At 40.6% G+C, this 18355-nt stretch overlaps 9 protein-coding genes across 9 annotated transcripts; 3 read left to right on the top strand and 6 right to left on the bottom strand.

The window, feature by feature from the left end:
• Positions 1 to 361: 361 nt before the first annotated feature.
• Positions 362 to 1558, top strand: SAPINGB_P003819 (uncharacterized protein; the record flags this gene model as incomplete). The annotated part of the gene is made up of 1 exon (XM_031998534.1): positions 362 to 1558. The coding sequence occupies one exon, from the start codon at positions 362 to 364 to the stop codon at positions 1556 to 1558; it is 1197 nt and encodes a 398-aa protein (XP_031854425.1).
• Positions 1559 to 1862: 304 nt separating this feature from the next.
• On the bottom strand, positions 1863 to 2995 carry SAPINGB_P003818 (uncharacterized protein; the record flags this gene model as incomplete). The annotated part of the gene is made up of 3 exons (XM_031998533.1): positions 1863 to 2274; positions 2404 to 2606; positions 2738 to 2995. 3 exons carry the CDS (start codon positions 2993 to 2995, stop codon positions 1863 to 1865), a joined length of 873 nt encoding a protein of 290 aa, XP_031854424.1.
• A 1548-nt stretch (positions 2996 to 4543) lies between these two features.
• Positions 4544 to 5224, top strand: SAPINGB_P003817 (uncharacterized protein; the record flags this gene model as incomplete). The annotated part of the gene is made up of 1 exon (XM_031998532.1): positions 4544 to 5224. The coding sequence occupies one exon, from the start codon at positions 4544 to 4546 to the stop codon at positions 5222 to 5224; it is 681 nt and encodes a 226-aa protein (XP_031854423.1).
• Positions 5225 to 5759: 535 nt separating this feature from the next.
• SAPINGB_P003816 (uncharacterized protein) lies at positions 5760 to 7089 on the bottom strand (the record flags this gene model as incomplete). The annotated part of the gene is made up of 2 exons (XM_031998531.1): positions 5760 to 6917; positions 6973 to 7089. 2 exons carry the CDS (start codon positions 7087 to 7089, stop codon positions 5760 to 5762), a joined length of 1275 nt encoding a protein of 424 aa, XP_031854422.1.
• Positions 7090 to 7295: 206 nt separating this feature from the next.
• On the top strand, positions 7296 to 8059 carry SAPINGB_P003815 (uncharacterized protein; the record flags this gene model as incomplete). The annotated part of the gene is made up of 2 exons (XM_031998530.1): positions 7296 to 7311; positions 7383 to 8059. 2 exons carry the CDS (start codon positions 7296 to 7298, stop codon positions 8057 to 8059), a joined length of 693 nt encoding a protein of 230 aa, XP_031854421.1.
• Positions 8060 to 8069: 10 nt separating this feature from the next.
• Positions 8070 to 10148, bottom strand: SAPINGB_P003814 (uncharacterized protein; the record flags this gene model as incomplete). Its single annotated transcript, XM_031998529.1, has 1 exon — positions 8070 to 10148. The coding sequence occupies one exon, from the start codon at positions 10146 to 10148 to the stop codon at positions 8070 to 8072; it is 2079 nt and encodes a 692-aa protein (XP_031854420.1).
• A 164-nt stretch (positions 10149 to 10312) lies between these two features.
• Positions 10313 to 12361, bottom strand: SAPINGB_P003813 (uncharacterized protein; the record flags this gene model as incomplete). Its single annotated transcript, XM_031998528.1, has 1 exon — positions 10313 to 12361. The coding sequence occupies one exon, from the start codon at positions 12359 to 12361 to the stop codon at positions 10313 to 10315; it is 2049 nt and encodes a 682-aa protein (XP_031854419.1).
• Positions 12362 to 12655: 294 nt separating this feature from the next.
• SAPINGB_P003812 (uncharacterized protein) lies at positions 12656 to 13871 on the bottom strand (the record flags this gene model as incomplete). Its single annotated transcript, XM_031998527.1, has 2 exons — positions 12656 to 13808; positions 13861 to 13871. The coding sequence occupies 2 exons, from the start codon at positions 13869 to 13871 to the stop codon at positions 12656 to 12658; spliced, it is 1164 nt and encodes a 387-aa protein (XP_031854418.1).
• Positions 13872 to 14070: 199 nt separating this feature from the next.
• SAPINGB_P003811 (uncharacterized protein) lies at positions 14071 to 18235 on the bottom strand (the record flags this gene model as incomplete). Its single annotated transcript, XM_031998526.1, has 2 exons — positions 14071 to 18018; positions 18071 to 18235. 2 exons carry the CDS (start codon positions 18233 to 18235, stop codon positions 14071 to 14073), a joined length of 4113 nt encoding a protein of 1370 aa, XP_031854417.1.
• Positions 18236 to 18355: the final 120 nt, after the last annotated feature.

Genomic DNA, 18355 nt, shown 5'->3' with positions numbered 1-18355 from the left:
TCGTCGTCCACTCTTCTTTCCCTTTATTCCGGCCTTTACTCTATTTCTTCATATTCACATTTTTCATATATAAACGGACCCATATCCGTCTCATAATCCGGAGCATTTCTACCTATTCTTAATTCTTATCTTTTCATTTGCCCCGGATTCCCCTCCTTCATAGTCCCTCTCATTGTTCCCCTTCGTTTTCCCACGTATTCATCTTACTTTTTCATCCCTACTCTCATTTTAGCTTGCACTCCAACTTTGCGCGCGCAAGCCACCCTCAACTACCCACAAGTCCCTTTTCTATTCCAAGATTCTGCCCCAAGATACCCCGCCGGTGTCGCATGAGCCTGCGACTACCGTTGCGATCCATCGCATGGCCACTTCACCTCTCTCTACCCTGGCCCCTAAGGATCGTTTCTATGCTCACCTTACTGATTCGCAAATCAACGCGGCTGCCGGTGCCGTTGCTGGTGTCTTTTCCGCGCTTGCAGTTTGTCCACTAGATGTGGCCAAAACAAAACTCCAGGCTCAAGGTGGTATGCTTTCGCTCCAGAAACATTACGCCGGCACTCCTCCGGAATCAGCTTCTTTATCACCCCAAAACACACCAAACGCTCAAACTCCTATTCCCCAGCGACATTTGTCAGCAACCTCAGTAGCAGCAAAAGCAGCAGCAAAAGCAGCAACAGCAACAACTGCACCTAAAGCTACATACCCTGCACCTTATGTCCCCAAGTATCACGGAATTCTGGGGACTCTTTCCACAATTGTACGCGAAGAAGGAGTCGCTGGACTGTATCGTGGTGTCGTTCCCATCACTATCGGCTATTTACCAACATGGGCAATCTATTTTGTTGTCTACGAAGACGTCAAAAAGCTCACAGAAAAGCCACTGGCCAACTACCCATTTTTTGCACATATGGTTTCTGCTTTATCAGCAGGATCTTCTTCAACACTGGTCACTAACCCCATCTGGGTCGTTAAAACACGACTTATGACCCAGTCTAAGGGCCACAATAAGTATAAGGGCACCATTGATACCTTCCACAAAATGTTTATGGAAGAAGGTATTCTTTCATTCTACGCTGGCCTGGGCCCCGCGCTTCTTGGTCTGTTGCATGTCATGGTCCATTTCCCTCTTTACGAAGAGCTCAAAAAGGTTTTCCACGTTGACGACAATGTTCCCAAATTGCATCAAGCTCCGCAGATTCTATGTGCATCTGTCATATCCAAAATTTGCGCTTCCACTTTGACCTACCCCCACGAAGTTATTCGCACCCGCGTGCAAATCCAGCCCACCATCATAGAGGAAAGTGGCGCGCCGGGTTGCTCCTCATCTTCCGATTCGGGAAAATTCATGAAGAAACGTAATACGTCTCTTATGAAGTATCATGGCATCATTCAAACCACAAAAACAATTTGGCGTGAAGAGGGATGGCGTGCGTTTTATTCTGGTCTGGGAATCAATATGTTCCGTACTGTCCCTGCTAGTGCTTTGACTCTTTTGACCTATGAAGTCGTTGCAAGTTATTTAAAGGACAAACGCAACCATATTATCAGGAGTCTATGATGTACGAGTCTGTGATGTGTCTTAAAATATTCTTTTTTTTTGTGTGTTTTTATTTATATAAAATGGTTTTAATTGATAGACGTTTATTAGCAAAGAAATTCTAAATTTTTTTTTCAGTGTGGCACGAGAGTATCGAATACTGGACATATACTGAAGTAAGGTTAAAATAAATTTTCCCAAAATAGTTTCAAATATAAAGTAGATGAGTGGATAAAAAGATGAATCTTTCTCGAGGAATTTCAAATTTTTTTTTCTTGAGCAAATATTAACGTTGCAATATTGCTAAAATCACTTTTAAAGTTGCTCAAGAAAGTTTTTTTTGGAACCGCTCACCCTTCAAAGCTTCAAACTGTGGTGATGCGTATGTAATCTTAGGCAGTGTCAGAATCTCAGTCAATCTTCCATACTGCATAGTCCCGACACGAGTTACTGGTCGCAGCCCGACCAAATCAATTGCACCTGGATCTTCCTTATTATCCACTAGGTCGGCGCGTGCGTGCACCCGCACAACTTCTAGAAGAAATACGTCTCCAGATTCACGTGTCGGGTCGGCGCGGCTTTGAATCGGAATTGCAGTGTGAACACGGGTTTCAAAAGACACAGCGCTTTCGAGAACGTGGGGGGCTTTAACTAATTCACTAGGGACTTGCGTGAGTCCCGCAAGAGGCCATTCGGAAACTTCTTCGGGGGCATTTGTGCTCGAGGCATTTGCAGCCCTATGTTGGGAAATGAGAAAGAAAAAAGTTAAAATTGAGAATATTAATAAAAAAAAAAAGACTTCCATAACTTTGGCAAATTCAGCATTTGACTCTAATGCTATTTTTGAGGGCTTTATTCTTACTTACTCCACAAACCATTCCGAAATAATGTTGACGGTTGCTTCGCCAGTTTCAAGTAAGTTACGGGCAGTGTTTTTGTACTTGCCCGTGCTTTTAGTGGTTCCAACAACAAGCATAAGCGGGTCATAGCCCACAACACCAAAATAGCTATACGGTGCGAGGTTATGGTTTCCACTCTTGGAAACCGTTGCCATCAAACCAATCTGCGGCTGTTAGTGACAATGTTTATGGAACCCCATTTTAAAGGGAAGGAGGGGTATGGGATGTTTGTGTTTTACACATAATAATGGAGACACAAAAAGTTAAAAAAAATGAAAAGCCGCACCAAACTAATACTCACGGGCTTAGGGGCTAGAGCTGTCACTGTCAACAGATAATTGTTGATCGGGTTACGACCAGCACCATAAGGATCAAAAGATATTTTTTTGTGCTCATCCCAAGGTGCTGAAAATTCTGGAGTTTCATTTACAGCACCATCACCTAGTTTCCATTCCGGATGTGGGGTTTCATATTCAGTCAATCTTTCTTCGGACTTAAATTTGAGCAAAGTTTTTCCGGAGTTTGAGAACGACGAGGTGGAAGAAGATTTAGTAGACATGGTGCGTGAAAAAAATAAAGATCCTCTTTTAAATAAATAAATTTGTTTCATTTTTTTCAGATTTTCTTGATTTACCAAATACCAACAAAAAATATATATTCATTAAAAAAACCAATGTGATTTTTTACCCTTATTATATTTGATCATATCAATCTCCGGATCGATTGATTAATCACATTTTTGAAAAAAATCTAAAAAAAATTATGTTTATCTGAATCTTTATCCGAAGTTGGTAACGGCCGTTAAAATTATTTTTAAAGACCCTTTGGTGGAACATCTTTCAAATTAAACCGAAATTCTTCAATGTCAGGATTATTCTTATGGGTAGCTTCGGATCGTAAAAGCTTAGACATCGGATAGTAGCCATTAGTATGGGTTAAATTTTAACCATTATGTAATAAGAGCAATATCTTATGTAATATATATATAAATATTTCAAAATCCAAACGCTAAATCATGCATATTTCCTGTATTTTTAACGAAAGTATTTCAAGTCAGCGATCCAGAAAGAGTGGTCAAATAACAGCCAAAATGCCAAAAACTATTTGAAATCTCATCCATTAATTACACTTTTGAATTTTTAATCTCTACTTGACAACAATACGAGCGTCTTTCTAATGTTTTCTAATATAACCATTAAAACAACAAAAAATGTCATTCAGGACGATTTTCAAATAGATTTCTATTGATTCTAGTTTTCCATCCGTAGAAATATTTGAGTTAAAAAATCCAAGTTATTGATATCATTAAATAAGGTTACTTTAAGTCAAAAATAAATCAGAAATCTTTAATAAAAACCCCCAATTAAACTATTTTTAAATCTTTATGTACAAACCATAAGTGAAAATTCCACAAGCTTTTGTATTCCATGACTTTTCCTCAGAAGCTTTGAAATCCTACAGTTTTTTAGTTACTTAAATTCAAAAAAAATCAAACAGGAAATACAAAAACTGAAAGTAATTTTCTTTTAATTGTCTGATAATCTTTTCGGTATTTAAAAAAATATGATAATCAGCGAATGGCCTAAAAAAGTTATCAAAAAAAAAAATTAAACCAAACAGAAAATGCTACATTTGAAGCATAAGTTCTAATTATGGTTATGGACTCCATAATATGGAGAAAAAAAATGAAATTGAATAAACGTCCTTATATTGAAAATAAGCCTATTGCTTTAATTTCTTTTAACCCTAACCTTCTTTGCCTTCGTTCCCTAAACATGGCTTGTTCGCATAAAGTGTAGAGACATCAGCATAACTCTTACTTTAGTATTAAATATGATCTTATAAGATAAAGTCAATTCTAGTATTAACCATTAATCGATCTTCAGATTTTTTATGATATAATTGAAACGTTTCCTATTCCCTCTTTTAAAAAATAATTGGTCATAAAGAAGTATATCAATCAAAGGGTTAGGGTTTGCTTTTTTTTTTTTTTTTTTTCAACACCTCCAAAAACTTTTTTTTTCACAATTCTTTTCACTAACTAAATTATTTTCCAAAAAATTTTCTAAAAAGAAAACGCGTTTTATTTATTAACTTCTACAATATAATGTCTGAACAAATTCAATCTTTTGCTGAGACTCAGCAAATAACTTCGGCTCCTGAGATTGCTTCTGTCCCTGTTACTGAGGCTGCCACAGATATTGTTATGGATTCTGATAAGAAAGTACGTATTGCCACAGACTTTTATGATTGTTTGTTTTCTAACAGTTATTCCCAGGAAGAAGAAGATGTCGATTTGATGAAAGCCCGATTGAAAGAGCTTGAAGTTGAGGCCGAACGGCTACAAGCTATGCAAGCTGAACTTCAGAAAGAGAGCCAGGATCTTGCCGCTGAGGATAAGAAAGACATCGATGCTCGCAGTATCTATGTTGGAAATGTTGATTACGGCACTACTCCCGAAGAGCTCCAAGCCCATTTTCAGTCCTGTGGTACTATTAACCGCGTCACCATTGTTTGTGATAAGTTCTCGGGTCACCCTAAGGGTTTTGCTTACATTGAGTTTGCTGAACCTGCACTTGTCCCTCAAGCACTTGTTCTCAACGACTCAGTTTTCCGCGGCAGACCTTTAAAGATTGTTCCCAAAAGAACTAATTTGCCATCATTCATGCTTAGAGGCCGTGGCGGCTTTGGACCGCGTGGTCGTGGTGGTCGTGGTGGCTACTTTGGTCGGGGTGGCGGCTACCGAGGTGGCTTTCGCGGCAGAGGCAGAGGCATGAGTCCTTATTAAAAGAAATAAAAGCAGCTACAAGCGACAACGACGTTATGAAGTGAGATTCAACACTCATAAATCTACAACCATGTTATTTATGAGTCGACATCCACGACCTACTCAATTAATGACCAAAAATTCAATAATGATTTACTCTATTTCTTAAAAAGATAAGAAAAAAGAAGAAAAGAAGAGAATGAAAAGAAAAAAGTTAAATAATGAAGATTAAAAAGAAAAAAAAATAAGAAAAAAATAAGAAAAAAAACAATGATAGAAAAAAAAAGAAAAAAGCTAATGATTGATGATTAATGATTAAGAAAAGATAACTGATAGAATTAGGATTTATTTCCTTTTGTTATTTTTTTAAAAAAAGAAAAAAAAAAACATGTTGACGAATGTAACGTAAATGAGATTGACTACCCGTTCATGAAAGTCTACCATAAAATGGCGGATTCCTTCAAAGGAACATGGATTTACACCTGTGTTTTGAAATGAACGCTACTTGAAGGAAGCCAGACACTTGATTAGGATGTCTCTGGCTCCGTTGATGTCACTACCCCCAGTATTCGAGATTGGTTGTGCGTTTAAGGTGCCCGGTCATCATCCAACCTTTTTCACCAAGGAATTCGCGTCGCCATGAAAAGCTAAATTTTCCAGTTCCAACAGATTGCCTTGCAGGAGGAGTGCTGGCACTTTGTCGGGGAGCCGGTGATGCAGGAGGTGGTGGAAATGAGGATGGAAGTCGACTCAAAAGTTCTGCATGCGCATTCGTATTTGAGCTTTTTGCAGCTTCATTTTTTGCAAAAAAATCTGGGTCATGCTGAACAAGGTATGCAAATTGCCAGATTTCCTTCGGCATAAGTGCCGGAGAATCCATGTTTGTTAAGTACAAACTCACATTGGAATCTTGTAACGTTGAATAGACTTGGTCTTCCTCGTCGTCTTCAAATGCATCGTGTACCTCTTCGTTTGGCACTTCGAGAGGTCGTGAAATCCATCCTGCGGGTGCTACAAACTCCGCAGTTTCGATGGTAACAGTAGTGTCAGTCGCATTTTCCACTCGTGTTTCTAGTAGGTAAGTGTCGTGAGCAACAGATGTTATTTTAGTGCCCACGTTAAACCCTGCAGCTGTAGTGAATCTGTAATTTTTTGTATATGTGATTGGTGCCGCCAATGCAACGGCCACCAGCCCTGAACCATGTTTAGGAGCTGAAGAAGTTGTTCCTTCACCAACCGAATTGTCGACCTTTTCGTCTTCGGGTAGTTGGATTGGAGTGTAGGTGACTGAGGCAGAAATAGTGTGAACGCCAACATCAGCTGTTTCAAATTCAACAATATACTGTTTGTTCCCTCCAGGAACTAACACAAATGTAGAATCCGGATGAGTAGGATGAATCAGTGAAACAGACTGTTCACGAGTAGGGGTGGTTACCGAAACAGATACTGTTACCGAAAGATTTGGGCTTTCGGCTACGTTTGCTGGTACTTCAGAGTGAAGCGATAGAATTGCTCGAAATGTCTCGCCCACGTAAAGATTGCCAAAGTTTGCAGGAAGCGTTAACAAAGGAGACACATCAGGAAAACTTGGAGATGCTTCATTTACACTGAAAGAAAGTTCACCAAGATCTTGGTCAATAGTCTCAAGCCCTCCATTTCCTAGATCAATAGGCAAGCGTGGTTGATTAATTCGAGGTCGAGAAAGCCGCAGGATCTAAAGCAAAGTTAGAATGTTTGCAAATAACTCAAAAATCAATTTACAAATTTACCTTTAAAGAGACCAAATGAGATCTAGGAGCATATGGAATAGAACCAGAAACACCACCAGAGTGGCTCATACTCAATGGATAATTTTGCTGAGATGGAGTTGATTGTAGTGCGGCCATTATGTATATGGAGCAAAAATAATGAGTGAAACCAGAGAGGCAAGCTATCAAGGGTGGTAATCCCTAACCCAAGATTATACTAGAAACTATCATCATCACGTCACGTGGATTTGTCAATGTGTAATTTCCGCTCTTGAAGGTGGACAGAAAGTGGCGATCTCCAAAACCAACATCAGTAACTACGCGCCTTCACAACTGGCATAATAATGGCATCTTACGAAGGTATGATTCCCTAGTCCCCTAGATACTTTAAATTATATTTTTTTTATTTTTTCGAATTAACACTCTTGTAGAGGACCACAATATTTCTACTTCTTCGCAGACAACTTCTGCTAACTCTGCTCAATCAGCTCCACAGATAAACCCCAATTTTACTTCTTTTTTTAATTTAGATCGCGATGGCGATGACCACACAGAAGGTCGCCACCGTACACTTCAAAGTTTTCTTGAAGAAGAATCTGAAAACGGTTTAAATGATGAATCATACCGTATGCGTGTAATAAGCGCTTTAACTGGACTTGGACAAACATCTGATCTTGCTCAGCAACTTGCAGACCAACTCAGACAGGAAGCTGGTGGAAACACAATTCAACTACCACGTCAGGCATTGAATGGCGAAGATATACTAGCTCGTTTAAGTGCTTCTGTATCTCCGTTTGAAGAAGAATCTGGGGGTTCCCAAGGCGTAACCCAGGAATTTTTGGATCGTCTTGATCGAGTATCTAAAAAGTCTTTAAAACCAGATGATGCATGTCCAATTTGCACTTCAAAGTTTCTCGATGATAAATATCCTCTTGTTGTGAATCTACCATGTAACATTAAGCATCGATTTGATCTTGAATGCGTGGGTCCTTGGCTTAAGCTACATGCTACATGTCCTTTATGTCGAACGGACTTTTTGAAGAAAAAGGAACCCCCAGTTCCACAAGAAGATGACGAAGAAGAAGATTACGATGATTTTTATAGTTAATTTATATTCACTACAATTTGGACCCGGTCAGTCCCGCACGCTTGAGCGCTGCAATCTCGTTAACAAAACTGGTATTCAATGTTGACTTCTTGGCTCGTTCCATAAGTGTTTCATAAGGAAGACCATTATAATTTCCGAGAGCGGTGTTTAACTCATAATCAGTAAAGCCAAATGCATCTGTAAGCGCAATTACGTGGGGCGCAATTTGTTTAATTTCTTGTTGCAATGCATCCCGCAACGGTCTTATTGAATAAGCGTTGATGTGCGAAAACTCGAGAAGCGAAAGAGCAACATTATCATCTACCAAAAACTTATATGCCAAAATGCGAGCAAGACGCAAAACAATGTCACGAGTTGCTGGGTCGTTAATGTTGGCAGCGCCACGGATATATTGGGTAATGATAAACTGTTCACCAAACGCAAAACTAACAGCTGATCCCAAATGTGGGCGGTCTTTGGGATCAGTAGATCTTGTTGCCATTACAAAATCCGATACAAGCGACGTTGTACGCTTTTCAAAAAGCTCAATAATATATTCGTCATTTGCAAGCCATTCTTCTACTGTCTTTGGACTTGAAATACCTTGTGTGGCGCCAGGACCGTGCGATGCATCTAGACCCATACGATCGATATACTTGATCAAGAACTGTGAAGCTGGGAAAAGATTTTTTGCCGCTGCTTTCTTGCCATGCTCGAGAATGTAGACATATTGTTTTGCTAAAGCATTGGCTGTTTGTTGCGCGACAACATAATTTTCGCCTTCAAATGTTTGAGCAGGGAGTGCGTTTCCGTAAAGAGTTGAAAGCCCAGAATGGTATGAAAAGCCATGGCCACCCATAAGGATCTGACACTGTTCAATGGAACGGGTGCATTTCATTGAAATGACCCCCTTTATTGAAGATGTGATAACATGTACCTCTGGGAGTAACGCGTCACTACCTTGGCCCACCAGTTGATCCATCATTTTCAAGTAAGATGTTTGAACACCATCATAAATAAACCCAATAGAGTGTGCAAGAGCGACAAAAGGCACAAGACGAGAATAAACAGATGAGTACTTAACAACTTGAACTTCCTTGGTCTTATCATTATTGTCGTAGAATTGACGTCGAATTGTAAGGTATCGAGAAGCTATCGTAACGGCCTTGCAAAGTGGAAGCCCTAAACTGAAAGGATATCCTGCTCGTAAATTTGTCATAGACGCATACATAACTTTGGGATTACCAGTTAAAACGTAACGGGCACCTTTTGGATCAGTGGTATCAATTGAAGTGAATCTGCTAAGTAGATTAGAAGCTGGGATTCGGACATTGTCTAATGCTAAAAATCCATTGTCGATGATTGAAAATCCATTTGCAGCCTTGGGACCAATGTCACCAACAGTGACGCCAGGGAGAGGTTCACGTGTGGTTGGATTTCGGATAGGAACAATGAACATGTGTGGCCCTAAGTACTTGTACTTGGAGCGATCCGTAGACTGTGGATCGTCTTTGGGTGGGAAGTACAGACTGGCTTGAACAGCAGCATGGTCCGCTGTTACACCAAGACCACCGATCCACCACTTTCTTGCAGTCAATGGCTCACTTGAACACAAGACAACATGTTTAAGTTTCGGGTCGTAGAAGGCTTTGGTTTGTAAAGCACGTACGTTGGATCCATGGCCAAGTTCAGTTTGTGCATAACAACCAATGACTTCGTGAGTATCACACTTTGGCAACCATTCTTTGCCCTGTTCATCTGATCCAATTACCTTTATAACATATTTGAAAGCCGAGTTATGAAGCGAGGTAGGAAACTTGTCACCAAATATATTGGTCATCGTCCCATTAAGTTCCTGAAGAGTCCAGGAGTGCTTCTTCGATAACTCAAGAATCTTTGTAGTTACCCGGAAAGAGTAGCGGAACTGATCTTCTCTGGACAGTTCGCGGTACATGTACCGATCCTGTAAAATAGGCTCTTTTTCTAAAATCTTGACAATTTCATTGATACGTCTCCGAGGAATGTCGTGCTTGTAAAGATTGTTGGCAAGAATTTCTGGATCAAACAAGCCATTACTGGCCGCTCGTGCTTCTATTAATTCAAAAGACATTCTAATAAGGGAATTTTTGTAAAGATGAGGAGGGGTTGTTAGAAATAAAAAGAGTAGGCTCTTATTTGGTATTTATATATTTATATAAATAAAACAATAAAACAACATTTTCCTCGGCTCAAAAATACTGTGCGGGGAATATTTTTCTTTTTTTTATACACTATTTAAAGTTTTGACAGTGGTTTTGAAAGGCCTGCCTTTTTCAACTCTGCAATTTCGTTCTTAAAGCTGGTGCTATTTAAAGAGGATTTATTGGCACGCTCGACAAGTTTTTCATAAGGATTTCCGTCATAGTTTCCAAGTGCACTGTTTAGTTCATAGTCTGTGAGTGCAAAGGCATCTGTCAAAGCCACCACATGAGGAGCAATCTTTACAATCTCTTGTTCTAAAGCCTCGCGCAAAGGCCGGAGAGAATGTGCACCAAGGTGTGAAAACTCAATCAATGATAAGGCTGCATTATCATGGACAAGCATCTTCAAGGCAACAATGCGTGCCAAACGAGATGTGATATCGCGAGTGGAAGGATCGCGAATTTCGGCAGCCCCGCGAATATACTGGGTAACAATGTACTGTTCGCCAAATGCAAAACTTACAGCAGCCGAAATATGAGGGAGGTCTTTGGGGTCCTTAGTTTTAGCTTCAGAAACAAGTTGGCTAACTAAAGAAGCGGTACGCAATTCGTACAGTTTGATCAAGTACTCGTCATTGGAAACCCATTCTTGAGCCGTTTTAGGACTATTTGTTTTTGAATTTGTATCAACATTTATCAAGAACTGGGCAGCAGGGAAAAGCTTCTTGCGAGCAGCTTCTTTACCATTCTTGAGAGTGTAAAGGTACAACTTTGAAAGAGCACCAGCAGTTTGTTGGGCGACAACATAATTCTCGCCTTCAAATGTTTGTGAAGGTAAGGCATTGCCATAAAGTGTCGAAATACCTGAGTGGTAAGAAAACCCGTGGCCACCCATAAGTATTTGACACTGTTCGATTGCTTTGGTAAAATGCATGGATATTACACCCTTGATGGATGAGGTAATTATATGGACCTCAGGAAGAAGAGAATCATCGCCATTGTCAATAAGCTTTTGTAACATTTCAGTAAAGCCAGTTTGAACTGCATTTGAAACAAATCCAGAAGAGTGAGCTAGGGCCACAATAGGAACAAGGCGATTATAAACAGAGGAGTATTTGATAACTTGAGTCTCCTGTTCTGATGACTTTTCAGAAAATTGACGACGAATAGTCAGGTATCGAGATGCAATTGTCACAGCTTTAGTCAACGGTGATCCCAATGTCAAAGGATATCCTGCACGCAAATTCGTCATCGAAGCATACATTACTTTGGAGTTACCTAATAGTACATAACGTGCACCCTTTGGATCAGATGTATCGATCAGAGTAAATCTGTTGAGCATATAATTGACGGGAATTTGAACATTTTCCATTGCCAAAAATCCATTATCGGTCAATGAAAAGCCATTAGCAGCCTTAGGTCCAATATCACCTACAGTGATACCGGGGAACGGCTCCCGAGTCTTGGGATCTCTGATAGGGACAATGAAAATGTGCGGGCCCAAATAGGTGTATTTGGAGCGATCAGTACAATTTGGATCATTAGATGGAGGAAAATATAAATTGGCTTGAACAGCAGCATGGTCTGCCACAACGCCTAACCCTCCAATCCACCATTTGCGAGCCGTGATTGGGTCGTTGGAGCAAAGAACAATTTTTTTAAGCTGAGGGTCGTAGAAGGCCTTGGTTTGCAAGGCACGTACATTAGATCCGTGACCAAGTTCTGTCTGGGCGTAACAGCCAATTACTTCATGGGTATCACACTTTGGCAACCATTCTTTGCCCTGTTCATCTGATCCAATTACCTTTATAACGTATTTGAAAGCCGAATTGTGAAGGGTAGTGGGAAGATATTCACTATAGATAAGTCCCATTGCACTCATAAGCTCGTTTTCGTTCCATGAATGACGTCTTGCGAGTTCCAACATTTTGGCAGAAGCTTTAAATGCGTACCGAAACTGGTCAGGACGTGAAAGCTCACGAAACATGTAGCGATCCTGGAGTTCAGGTTCTTTTTCCATGATTGTAACCATCTCATCATAACGAGATCTGGAAATGCCTTGCTTATAAAGTATGTTTGTAAGTTCCTGTGGATCAAAAAGCCCCTTGCTGGCATTGCGAGCCTCAGTAAGTTCAATTGACATGTTTGTTAAAGATAAAGATAGAGATAAAAATAGAAATTAAAGTAAATTGGTTTTTAAATAGATGTTAATATTATCAAAAAGCATATATTTTAAAAGAAATTATGATGGGTTTTTATCTAAAATTAAAATTGCGGGGAAATTTTCTTTCAAAAGCTGGGGTACCATAATACTTTATAAAGTAACTTCTTTAACTAATTAGCTGAAAATCAGTCGGAAAGTCCTCGGATGGTTTGACTGTGAGGAGGTGGGGTATTTTTCACAAAATATCAATCCCACATTTTTTTTTATTCCGTCTTATCCTTCATAACCACTTTGGGCAGTTTTATATTTTGTTTTAGGCCCAGAAAGACTGGGAGGAGCCAGGATCTCGTCTTTACTTCCATCATTTCCTCTAGTCCCCGCACTGCCGCCAGCGCCAGCGTCACGGCCTCCATTACTTGCACGGTCCTTGAAGTCGCGTTGCCGCATGGCTTTTCTAACTATTTGGCCTAAACGTGAATGTTCAGCGTGGCTTGATCCTAGTAGCCTCGGCTTGGACCATGCAATTCGCAGTTTGCATCCATTAATTACAAGCTTGCCAGCTGGTGCAGGAACAGAGCTTGCAGCAGCTTCAGCGCCTGCGCGGTTAGCGAAATTTATAAACCCGCAGCGAGCTCTATGAATGCACACTATACTAGAAATGGCACCATATTTTGAAAAGTAGTCACGAATAGCATATTCCGGTAAATCATCTTCAATTCCCATAATGAAAAGAGAGGTAATAGAAGTATCTTTGGGGGGAATATTATTTCCATTAAGTGGCAGCTTGGATGCAATTTTACCCACATCTTGAACCAGCGCTTTGTTATTTACCGGTGCAGGATCCACATTCTGCTGCTTATGTTTTAAATGTCCCGGAGTATTTTCAAGTGATGGGTATTGTCTCTTGTAGTATGGCATTGCGGTAGCTAGGTGTTTTAGTAGATTTTTTGCGCCTTCTGATTCCTCCATTAAACGCCTTCGTTCCTCATCCTCCAAATCATCCGTAGTACTTCCATTGTTATATTCAAAATTCTGTGCAATATATTGCCTTATAATTGCATTTGACATATTGCTCGATGTATTCGTAGTTGAATCACCACTACTTGAAATCATCTTGAGCGCTGTATCACGAATGTGTAGCGGTAGTCCATACGTTAGATCGAGCATACACGACTGACAGCAGTTCTTTTGACGTGCGCAAGTCAAGCATATACTTGTCTTTTTGGGCTTTTTACTTCCGGCTGAACCTCCACCAGTCATGGATCCTTCTGGTTGCCACCGAAAAACAGTGTAAGGTCGAGCGCAGAGCTTACACTCCGCACCATAGCGCTCACGCGTCATACGAATATACGGGTTGGAACCGAGACATCGCTCACAAACAGCAGGAACTTCGGTGTCTTCCCAAGTGGCTTTATTAATATCAGCTCTTAAAAATATGTTAGACATGATGAAAAAGATGAAAACGTGTTTTTACTTACTTTGGAGGCATTGATGTGATGAAATCGATGGCGGTGGCCAAGAAATTAAATCGATCATTATTTTTTTTAAAAAAAAAAAAAAAAAATTAAAACCCTAACCACATTATAAACTTTTCTTTTTTTTAGGTGAGAATGAACGTCAACCTTGAACATTTTTAAATAATCTGAATTTCAATTTTAAAAACTTTTCTAATAAAATTACAGTCTACCTTAATAATTCAAAATATCACTCTTAGGGAAAGGAGTCACGGTGGGTACCACAATCTGAGGAATATAGTATACATTTCCTTCATCGTCGTAACGCTCTCTGTCACGCTCAGAAAGTACGAAGACTCTATCTGCGCAACCCACAAGCAACTCCATAATCTCAGAGTATGCTGTTTGAATAGTATAAGCATGGGTACGCATACTACGACGTAGTAGGCCGTCTATCAGGCGTACAGCATTGGGTTGCATTTCATGGAGACGATCAATAAGTCTTCCCATAGAGTTGACGAGGTATTCTTCCTCATAAATAGAGCCTTGTTTTCCACGCGCACGCTTGCGCTCCTCACGACGACGGTTTTTGGCAGTGCGCCTGGATGCACCAGTCTTTGCTGTAGAACCAGTCTTTCCAGTGTATTTCGTGAAGAATGATGGCGCTGTAGAAGTTTCAGATGCAGCAATAGACACATTGTCGGGAATATCAAGATCATTATGACCAGATCCATCAACATCGGCAAAGAAGGCATTGGGATCTTCAGCTTTTTTAGTGCGTAATTCATTGATTCGGTTAACCTGAGACTTGATCTGAGAGTTACAGTCTGCAAGAAGCTCTGAAATTTGGGCAAACCCTTCCAAAAGACCTGGATCAATAGTGGATTTGAAAAGGGGCCCAGAAGCTTCACCCTGACGCGAAACAATGCGAATGGCCTCATCATATAAAAAGCCAGTGCATAAAATTCTCGCAGCCTCCATTGGATTGTTAAGATACTCCAAATAGATCGTAGCAGCAGCCTGGTAGTTATGAGCCTCACTGGTTTTGTCGGCTAGCTCGTTGGCTACACGCAAAAGCTTTTCCTCTTCAAAAATATTTCCAGGATTAGATTCCACCACAGAAAGTGCTTGTTGCCAGCATCCACCGGTGAGGTATGCGTTAAGAGCACTTTCATAGTCTCGCAGCATTTCGTAGACAAGACCTGCTTGTTGGTGTTGATTTTTCAAGAGCATGAAGGCGGCCTGTAGCAACAAAATTTGGTCTTGCTTAGGAACTTCGTACTTGAAAATCTCAAGAGCTTCTTTGTAAAGGTCATGTTCAACAACATATTCTTGCAATTCATCAAAGACTGAGTCGCCAATTGCTGCAAGATGTTTAAGAGCCTTCGGGTATCTCTTGAGATACGTGTCAATTTCAAACTGACGACGAAGGGTATCTAAAGACTGTAGGTTTCGCAAAAATGGAAGGTACTCCTTAGGATCTTTGGTAGACTGCTGAGCAATCAAGAGGGTAAGAGGAAGATCATAGATGCCAAGGGCTGTATCGTAAAGTAGATTGACATCCTGTAAAAAGCAAAGATGCTGAATCGAGTCATTTGTAAGAACTGGGTTAGACTCTCTACCTTTGCCAACCATTTCAAGTGCGTCTTCAAGAGCGGGGGGGACCTTGCATGCATAAGCAGTAAGAATGCTCTGGCGATATTCAACCTTGTAGGAATCTTGAGATAATACTGAAAGAATAGCGTCGCAAATAGTATTAACTTTGCTTTTTTCTTCAACAGAAGACTTTGTAAGAGTAATGGGTTGGTAAATCTGAAGATTTTTCATACTGTCAATCAAACTTTCCGGAAGCTTGATTTCTTCAACAGTCTCTTTGTATTTTGTCTGGGCAACATTTGCTTCTTGAAGACCAGACAGAAACAAATCGATATAATTTGTAGACTGCATTTGACGCACAAACAGTTCCACATTATCAATAAACTGGTGGGGCTGGTAATCATAAAGTAAATTAAGATCGATTCTGTGAACACGGCAAGTGTTAAACGCCAGGTCATATCGCTTCTGTTTAATGTCTTGACGGACAAGCGTCAGAGTCATGATACGTGGATAAAAGGTCTCGAGATTACCACGAGGAGCCTGGAGAGTAAAAGCACTCTTTGACGGCATTGCTGTGACAATGAGTGATCCACGCTCAATAGCTCTGCAGCGTTCGTCATCGACTGAACTATCAGCAGGAACGGAAATTTGTTCCGGTTGAGTGAGATGAACAAATTTAAGGTAATGCTGAGCAGTAGTGAAAACAAGATATCTGTCGGTCATACATATGGAAGTTGCACCGGAAGCGATTTGCTTCTCATTAGCATACACTTTTCCGCTAGAGTGAAGACCGAATACAACAGGGATGGGCTGATCAAACTCATCCTCAGAAGACTCAGGGAAGTAAACTTCAATGGCTTCGCAGCGTCTAGGAAGTGTGCCAATGTTGATTACATCCGTAGTAACACTACGCAAACCTAGAACTGAGCCATTAATGGTTTGGAAAATGGCGCCTTGACCATCGGGAAGTGATTTCAGTAAAAACACTTGTTCTGGAATAGTGTTTGCAGCCAAAATTTCGTGTGTGATTGATCCCTCATCATTTTGAAAAAGCTGAATAGTGACAATATCCGAAGTTTCATCTTCGTTGTCAACAGCAAAAACAACCACGTCAGTACCAATCATGGCTACCTGTTTAGGTGCATCAATTCCTTGAATAGCCTCATCGAGTGGAATAACAGCCTTAATATGTGGGGAAACAATGTCACGGACACCCTTGTTAGAGGGGTCATTCACATTCCAATCAGCAATAATAAGCTCGAAACCAGAAAGAATGGCGAAGCGTGTGTTAGTGCTAGAAATAGCAACATGGGTCGGAGTTCGGGATGTTTTGAGAGTCCGGAAAGACATGGGAGGTGGGGTATTTGCAATAGCAAGTGGTGTGAGATTAATATTTTGGCCGTCAACGACAGCCACAAGGCCTATATCTGAAGGTGGGGCCGTGGTGCCTCTAGTAATATCCCATTGGAACTCACAAATGTGTATAGATCCATTATCAAAAGTGACTAAAAGTGTGTGCGACTTTTCAGGGTGCCATGTAAGTTTAGTTGGTGTAAGTCCTGTCGTGATTTCTTGCTTTAAGTACCAGTGGTAGTTTTTAGTTGTCCAAAGCTGAACACGGTCTGAAAGAGAAACAGCCAAGCAGTCTGAATCAGAGTTCCAAGAAAGACCAGTGACATGCTCAACAGGAGAGATCCGCAAAGAAAATTCACCACGACGCAGACCGTTACGCTCGAAAAAGACAACTTGAGAAGATTCGTTTAATTCGTCACGGCGTTGCACAGCGGCAATTAGATTTCCACTAGGTCTCCATGACACAAGACCAATAAGGCCATCGACAGGTTCAGAAACACTATCAAGAGTCCCGCTACGTGTGTAAACACGGACTGTTCGTCGCTCAATGGGGTCTGTGTCGACAGAAATGATGGAGACAACTTCGCCATCACCACGCCATGAGATTTCCACGTGAGTCAAGGTATCCTGTGCACTAAGGACACCAAGATCAACCTTTTCAGGCATTGTTGGATCGCGCTGGGCACGCGCGCCACGACCTTGAAATTGTGTTTCACGCTTACCCCAGCCTACAGAAACGTGTTTAGAAAGGGAATGGTCAGAAGGCAAAATTGGTGTTTCTGCAATAGGTTCAAAGATTCTGCTGAGAAGTACAAACTTGTCTGCCTTAGTAACAAGTGCAAGAATTTCTTCATCTGGACTCCATTTGGCAGCCGAAATGCCAACATCAATAGAACCCACAATATCAATAGAGGATGAGTTGGGAGAGTCCAAGTAAGAAATTGAACCGTTTGTTGGAGGTTCAGTAAGGGAAGAGTAATAAGCCGAAGGGTCGTCGATAAAGTCTGGAGGCTCATCAAAAAATGCGTTTGCATTGTTTCCGAAACCTGAAGAACCGCCGGATCCATCAGAAAGAGAAACAATGTCACCAGTTGAAAGAACTAAAATAATGTTGTTTGACGAGGAAAAGTATTGTGCATCAAGAACTTTGGGCAGTTCAGGGAGAGTCTCAGTATCGTCATCGTTAGACTCTGGAATCACAAATGAAGCAAAAGTGGAAATGTCACCAGATTTCTTGCAAATGGTTAGTAAAATGATTAATCCGATAGGGAGATTAGCAACTTACAGTGACTTTTTGGACTTCAATAGATTTAAAGTCTTCAGAGGGTCCGTAGACAAGGAAAGTGGATGATTCAACTGGATCAATGGCTGTAAAAACAAGCGGTAAATCAGGAACCTCGAGGGACGTCGAGGTAACTTTCTTACGTCCCGCCAGAATGAGGTTTCTCATAGTGCAAAAGTGGTGATTAATAAAGAGGTTTTGATATTTTGGTGTATTTTTTTTTTCTAAGTCTAAAATTTTTTTTTAAAAAAAAAAAGGCTCTGTTATGAATGTAACAGCCGCATCTGT

Source organism: Magnusiomyces paraingens (assembly GCF_902498895.1).
Source record: "Magnusiomyces paraingens strain CBS 517.90 genome assembly, contig: contig3, whole genome shotgun sequence".
Taxonomy (NCBI): Eukaryota; Fungi; Ascomycota; class Dipodascomycetes; order Dipodascales; family Dipodascaceae; genus Magnusiomyces; species Magnusiomyces paraingens.
Note: the sequence above shows the minus strand (reverse complement) of the source record. Positions and strands in the feature narration are given on the sequence as shown.